The sequence below is a fragment of the Miscanthus floridulus genome, chromosome 19 (assembly GCF_019320115.1).
Source record: "Miscanthus floridulus cultivar M001 chromosome 19, ASM1932011v1, whole genome shotgun sequence".
NCBI classification, from domain to species: Eukaryota; Viridiplantae; Streptophyta; class Magnoliopsida; order Poales; family Poaceae; genus Miscanthus; species Miscanthus floridulus.
This window is the reverse complement of record NC_089598.1, coordinates 34,961,655-34,969,369: the sequence shown is the minus strand read 5'-3', so window position 1 is coordinate 34,969,369 and position 7,715 is coordinate 34,961,655. Positions and strand designations below refer to the sequence as shown.

Below are 7,715 nucleotides of genomic sequence, written 5' to 3'. Positions count from 1 at the left end.
GTCCGTATACGATCCGTTTTCATCCCTACTTCCCATGGACGACCCATCCGTCTGGCCCGCACGCTCCGCAGCCACAAGCGCAAAGGCAGCGCACAGCGCTGTGTCTCGCTCGCAGTGCCCACCACCTGCCGTCCCCGTCCACCGAAACCGGATGCGGACGGCTCGCGCGGCCTCGCCCGGCCCTTCCCTCGCCACCCATCTATAAATACCTGCCCGCCCGCTGCGGAGCTGAGAGCAGACAAGCAGCGAGCACGCACCAGCAGCATCCTTCCTCGCAGTGACCTGCTGCTTGCGTCTCCCAGCTAGCGGCCGATCCAGCTGATCAAGCTAAGCTTAGATCCACCATGGCTGCCTCCACCACGTCGAGGACCAACTCGCGGGTGAACTACTCGAACGAGATCCACGACCTCTCCACCGTGCAGAGCGGCTCCGCCGTCCCCACCTTGTTCTACCCGGACAAGTCCATCGCCGACATCTTCCCGCCGCACCTTGGGAAGAAGGTACGTAATAACTGATCCGTGCGATGCGCTGCTAGCTCCACCTGTCAGCGTCTGGCTAGCTACCTTGCGCTGAAGCAAGCTAGCTAGCTAGCTCGGCAACTAACCGACGACTGGCCGCCGTGTGGTAATAAACACGGACTGGTAGTGATGGTCGATGTACAGCGTACACTGACGACGACTCATCTTCTTGCGCGTACGTGCGTGACGTGCGTGCACACACAACACAACACGTAATTGCATATGGATGGCAGGTTATCTCGGAGGTGGTGGCGACGTTCCTGCTGGTGTTCGTGACCTGCGGCGCGGCGTCCATCTACGGCGAGGACAACAAGCGCATCTCGCAGCTGGGGCAGTCGGTGGCCGGCGGGCTCATCGTCACCGTCATGATCTACGCCACCGGCCACATCTCCGGCGCGCACATGAACCCCGCCGTCACGCTCTCCTTCGCATGCTTCCGGCATTTCCCCTGGATTCAGGTACGTACCTTACCGGCCTTCTTAATAATCTGTCGGTTTAATTTGCCTTTTTTCTCTGCTCTTACTAGTTTCGTGTTCGTCCTGCAAACGAAAGTAAAGCTTTTGGCCTGTTGGCATCATCTTTCTTTTCGCGGCAGCTCTTTCGTTGGGTCCGCTATTTCAATCCATTTGTTATGTTAGGAGTTCAGTAGGACTTAGTTGTCAACATGTTGTCATAGCCTTGTACTTGGCTAGCCATCGCAGGTTAGGATTTAGCTACGATATACCTTTTCCATGAACGCACAGAAGAGCTATGCATTTCATCAAAAAGAAGTATACAACTAGCTCTATGACCTGAACTGGACGTTAGAGTTGAGACAGAAGCTCTGCCAATAAATTGCCGAGATGGTTTACATGAAGATCACCTGGCAATTTCCACGGCATGTGTTTTTCTTTAATAAACGCTAGCTTCTGTAAGTGCGTCCTACTACTACACAAATAAACTACTGAAGAAACTATCAAAACTACTGTGTGCATATAGACACACGGACAGATGGATTAGCTGCCAACTGGACACATGAAGCAGCTAATGATAAAAACAGCTCCCGTATTAATTAGTACAAGTTGACAAGTACATCCAGTAAACAAGAGTGGTGCTTAAACAAGTCTAGAATACTTCGTGAACAGCTTATCTGTTCCGATCGCCGATTGGTATCAGACTTTCCTAGTCATGGTGTCAGCTGTCAGGTCGGTAGCTAGCCGGCAGCATACAGCAGGATCCAAAACAAAACTGGCCTTATTTGGCAGGCAACACGCCGAGAGCTCGCGCAACATGTGAACCAGATAAAAACAACCATAGTCCTCAGACATGCATGAAAGACTTGATCTCGATGTAGTAGCACATATGATTGGGCAACTTGGTAGTAGAACTGATTGGTTCGTATATATGATTAGGCCAGTCCCAATGGTGTATTGATGATGGTTTCTATCCTCATTAAATGACTTGCCACGTAGGCAAAACGCTGACATGGCAACGTAATTAATGAAAAAAGAGAGCAAAAATCCTAGAAATGGTTTCCTCATGAAGAAATCAGGTCTTCTCTTAATCCCATGCACCAAGAAACCATGAAATTGCTATTGGGGAGAAACCACCAGTTGCTAGGGTGCTCGTGCCGCACTCCCATTGGAGAAAGAAGATAGAGTTGGGAGAGAGAAAGAGAAAATAATTATTACTCATAGAAACCATGGGTTGAAAAGCAATACTTTTTTGGTGCGGTATCCTATGTTATAGAAACTACTAGTTTCTTTCATTGGGACTGCTCTTAGGGCTCGATATGCTAGTGGCACATGCTTCAGCTAATTAATGCATGGCAACCGCCGCGGTGGGCGTACCGGTGGGACGGGAGGGGGGCGGGGGGGGGGGGGGGGGGGGGGGGGCGGCGTGTTTGACATTCTCGCGGCTGTTTTTATAGAAGTAGCGTTGATCATAATTCATGGTCATCAAGAAGATGTTGGCCAGGATGGTGATGGGCTGATATGGTACTTAAGCTTGGCGAAGAACTGAAGGTTGTTCACGTGTATTGGCACGGTCGTCGGCCGAGAACTGGTGGATCAGGAGATGGTGGCTGGTGCGTGCATGTGCCTTGCTTTCGGCCGCGAATCCGGACGTGCACCGGCCGGCTGATCCTGCCGAGATAGAAAGACGACATGACATGGCTCATGTTGGGAAGAATATAATCCGGCCGGGGCGATTGGAACGTACGGGACCTCGCTCGCCCAGTGCCATGCTCTAAAGCCCAATCCGGGGAATTATTAGCGGCTCGCGTGGCATGCTTACAAAGTCCGCCACCGGAGACCGGACCGTACCACGCGTGCGTGCGTGCACGCGGCCAGCCAGCCACGGCAGGTGTCGCCGAGACGAGAACCACAGCCTTTCCATCGTCGGAATATTCCGACGTGTCCAAGCACATATGCACGCGCCTCCCTGCCCTGCTCTGGCCCGGGCGGCTGGCCTGATTCGACGGACGTGGTGCGCCTCCGTGCACCGACGATCGTGCCCGTCACATCACATCGTAAACGAGCGGTTTATTTTCGATAATGGACGACGGCCGGGTTTGCTTGCTTGGCGAATCGCGTCGCGTGCGGTAGGTGTAGGTGTGTGCCGCTTTCAAGGTAAAGAAGGGCTCACGGCGTGAGGTTTTTTTACCACTTGCAATTGGCAGGTGCCGTTCTATTGGGCGGCGCAGTTCACGGGGGCGATGTGCGCGGCGTTCGTGCTCAAGGCGGTGCTCCACCCCATCACCGTCATCGGCACCACCACGCCGTCGGGGCCGCACTGGCACGCGCTCGTCATCGAGATCGTCGTCACCTTCAACATGATGTTCGTCACCTGCGCCGTCGCCACGGACTCCAGGGCGGTGAGTAGAGTACATACACTGTTGCTTGCCTGCACTGCTCCTGCTGCTGCTGCCTCTCCTCCTCCCTTCCCCTGCTAATCAGTCTGTGGTAGTCTAGCTCTGTTCATCGGTTGCCCTGACGACGTGCTTTGGTTGCTTTGTTTGTTTGGCTGCAGGTGGGTGAGTTGGCCGGGTTAGCAGTCGGTTCCGCGGTTTGCATTACGTCCATCTTCGCAGGGTAATATGAACGAAAACGAGTCACACAGATGACAAAATTAATCCTCGATCACACTGACCTTATTATTAGTACTATTAGCAAGGACATGACTGACTGTAGCTAGTACTGTCGCGAGGAATTAAAACATGGTAGACTTTCGACGAAGGCTAGCTAGTAAGCTAGTAGCAACAGTGACACTGAAGAAATCGCCTGCCTAGCACTAGCAGGTCCTCGATCGGTAGCTAGGAAAGCAAGCGAGCGAGCGAGGCGACTTTCAAAGCTGATGACGTTCTTTGCTACGTACCGATCGAGCCGCCATTTTTTTTCCGCTTCTTTAAAGATTTCGGATCACCTTGATGTAATACTACTACAAGCTGACACAGTGGTTGCGACAGGTCGTGACCTGACCACCCAATGCAAGCCTCGGCTGAACTGAAGTTACCCTGTCATCAGCTCATGTCATTATCGCTTTCTTTAGGCACTAGTACAGTACTACTAGCTAGCTTATCGTGCTCTACAGTCTACACAATAATTAGTACATATACGACATTACAAAAGCCTGCCTTCACTGACTTATTTATGCAAACGACGATTTTTTTGGGCCCTCTGACTTTACAACTATCCATAATAGTAAATAGAGTAGACGTAAGAACGCACCAGGAAACACAAGGACTGGCCCGCTAGGCGGATTACTGCAGCACACACTGAGTCACTGACACACATGTACACACATTTAAGCTAAGACGCGGGGGAAACGAGTGGCATTTGCAGGCCTGTGTCCGGCGGATCGATGAACCCGGCGAGGACGCTCGCGCCAGCGGTGGCCAGCAACGTCTTCACGGGACTCTGGATCTACTTTCTCGGCCCCGTCATCGGCACGCTCTCTGGAGCCTGGGTCTACACCTACATCCGCTTCGAGGAGGCCCCCGATGCCAAGGACACACAGAGGCTCTCCTCCTTCAAGCTCCGCCGCATGCAGAGCCAGTCCGCGCTCGCCGCCGACGAGTTCGACACCGTCTAACGGCCGGCTGGGACCGCTGTGTGAGAGTACTCGCTCTGTTCAAGACCTCAGGTGGGATGGGAGAGAGCTACAGCTGCGTGTGTCATGCATGCTTGCTTGGTGTACCTAGCTACCTACGTGTTTGTATTCTTCTCCCGTCGCCTACCACGTAGCAGCGGATCGGAGCAGTGTGATGTTTACTATGTATCTTCGGCTTTGTATTGCGTCAGAGTTTGCAAAAGTTAATTGATGCACCTGATGCCTGATTATCGTGGCTTTGCTGGTTTGCAAAAGATGCATGTGTAAAGAAAATGGACTCTAGGCTCATTTATTTTGGATTTTGGTGTTCGATGACCAACGCAATCAAATTGGACTAATGAATTTGCAAGTGATTGTTTTGTAGTTCAATAGGATATAAGACGTGACTTGGACAAAGGCGATGTGATGATCCGATGATCAACACATCAAGTAAGACCTTAGGAGCACAAGAGAAGGCTCAAGATATCAAGCAAAGTCTAAGCATGAAGATAGGAACAAAACCGTACGAAAGATCACAAAGAAACGAGCTCACAGAAGTGAACGGACGCTAGACCGGACGTTGGAGGAAAGTGACCGGACGCTCCGATCAAAAGGCTCGGCAATAGGCACAACCGGACGCCGGCGGCAGATCGACCGGACGCAGGACAACAGAGTCCGGTCAAGTACAGAGAGGTTCTAGAGCGGCGAAAATACGACCGGACGCGTCCGGTGGCATATGACTGGACGCTGGCAGTGTCCGATCAGTTGTTCGCGGCTCCAACGGTCGGGACGACCGGACGTGTCCGGTCAGGACGTGATCAGCGTCCGGTCAATAGCAGAAAAATGGGATTTCGTCCCCCAACGGCTATTTTCTCAGTGAAGCTTATAAATACAACCCCCAACCGGCCGAGTGTGAAGAGTAGAGCTGAGAAAACATATCAAGGGTGTTGATACACCATTTTAGTGATCTCCACATACATAGTGCTTAGTAATTCATTAGGTGATTAGCGTAGGTACTTTACGAAGTACTTAGGTTGATTAGACCACCGTTTATGCGTTTGCTCTAGGTTTAGGCCTAGTGTTTAGTGAGGTTTGCATACCTCTTACCACTCGGTGCTTGTGCGCACCACTGTTGTATATCGGAGGGACTTGTAGTCTTGCGAGATCACATCAACCGTGTTTGTGGTGTGGCCGCCATCGTGTACCAGAGGGAACAAGGCCCGCGGCGTTTCGGCCGGAAGCTTGATAGTGAAGACGGCGGGGAGCATCCAGGAGAGGCTTGCCGGAAGACACGTCGGAGACCCACTTGGGCGTGGGGAAGGCCCGAGGCTATCCACGAAGTTACCTGACCGGGAGCTTGGCCCTTACGAGGGATTCCTTGCGAGGGGCTCCAACGAGGACCAGAGGAAAGCTTGCGCGCTTCTCGATACCTCAATAAAAATACCGGAGTCGTTGATGAGAATTTGCATATTTCTACCTTGCTCTTTAGCTTCCGTATTTACATTGTTTGTATTACTATTTTTGCGGTAGAGATAGCAACACACTAGCAAAACCGTAGTTGCACATTTAGATAGTTTATCTATTGCATAGGTTTTGCTAGGGTTAGAGAAAGATGCCATAGTTTAGAGTTAGAATTTTAAGTTGTCTAATTCACCCCCCTGTTAGGCGTCATGGTCCCCTACAATTGGTATCAGAGTCGGTTGGCTTAATTTGGACATTTGGCTTAACCACCGTTGAGCCGACGCTATCTAGAGTGGTTGGGAAGGATACCTCTAGGCCTCCACACTTTGACGGCACTAACTTTCCCTACTATAGAGCTAGAATGGCTTGCTACCTTGAGGTGGTTGATTTGGGAGTTTGGAGAATCACTCGTGATGGGATGAAACCCATTAAAAATCCCGATAAACCCACAAAGAGTGAAGAAAAGAAAATACATTTCAATGCTAAAGCTAAGAATTGCTTGTTTGAATCATTTAGCATGGATGCGTTTAACCAAGTGTTCACTTTAAATACGGCACATGAAATTTGGTTAAAACTCCAAGAGCTCCATGATGGCACATCTAATATCCGTGAGCAAAAACATTGTCTAGCTAAATAAAATTATGATTCCTTTACAATGAATGATGATGAGCTTGTTCGTGATATGTATTCTCGTTTGAATCTAATTATCAATGAGCTCCATTCAATAGGACTAACAAAGCTAGATGACGTGGACATCGTGAGGAAGATCATCTCCGTGCTACTATAAAAGAAATATGCAAGTATCATCACCATCCTTCACAACATGGAGGACTTGAGCACCATGACTCCGGCTATAGTCATTGGCAAGATAGTGGCATTAGAAATGTCACGCAAGATGGGTCAAGAAGTAGCCTCTTCATCAAGCAAAGGCAAAGCTCTCGCATGTAGCGAGAAAAAGAAGATGAAGGGCAAGCAAGTTGAGATAAGCTCAAACTCAAGCTCCTCAAGTGAAGATAAAGAAGAAGATGAGGATGATGATGATGAAGATTCAAGTGATGATGATCAATCTTCCTCCTCCACCTCCGACCTTGATGAAGAATCAATCAAACTAATCAACAAGGTAGAGAAGATGATCCAAAAGCTCAATGTCAAGGGTGTGCCCATCCAAATCCAAAATCTCATTTTCACCAATCAAAGAAATGAGTAAAGAAAGAGGAGATGCTATGGATGCAGCGAGTTGGGGCACTTTGTGGAAGTTTATCCAAACAAGTCCACACCCAAGACAAAGAAGAAGACATGCAAGAACCAAGCCCTCACATCAATAAAGTCATGGGATGATTCTTCAAGTGAAGAAGAACACCATCACAAGAGGCGAGGGCGCAAGCACTCATCATCAAGCTCTTCTTGTCTGTGCCTTATGGCACGAGGTAACAAAAGCTCATCCTCTAGTGAGAGTGATAGTGATAATGAAATGCCTTCTTATAATGAAATTGTGCAACAAAATCTTAATTATGCTAAAGTTTGCACTAGTCAACAAAAGAAGCTCAGAAAAATAAAAGAAAAGCTAGATAATTCACAAGAAGCATACAAAACTTTGCTTGAACAATATGAGAACTTTGCTAATCTCAATGTTGAACTATCTACTAAAATTGAGCGACTTGAGGCTAG

General features: G+C 49.5%; 1 protein-coding gene across 1 annotated transcript; it reads left to right on the top strand.

Annotated features, from left to right (window-relative positions):
- Positions 1 to 236: 236 nt before the first annotated feature.
- On the top strand, positions 237 to 4,844 carry LOC136529443 (aquaporin NIP2-2). The gene is made up of 5 exons (XM_066522521.1): positions 237 to 500; positions 752 to 976; positions 3,178 to 3,372; positions 3,528 to 3,589; positions 4,340 to 4,844. The coding sequence occupies exons 1-5, from the start codon at positions 345 to 347 to the stop codon at positions 4,587 to 4,589; spliced, it is 888 nt and encodes a 295-aa protein (XP_066378618.1). The 5' UTR covers positions 237 to 344; the 3' UTR covers positions 4,590 to 4,844.
- Positions 4,845 to 7,715: the final 2,871 nt, after the last annotated feature.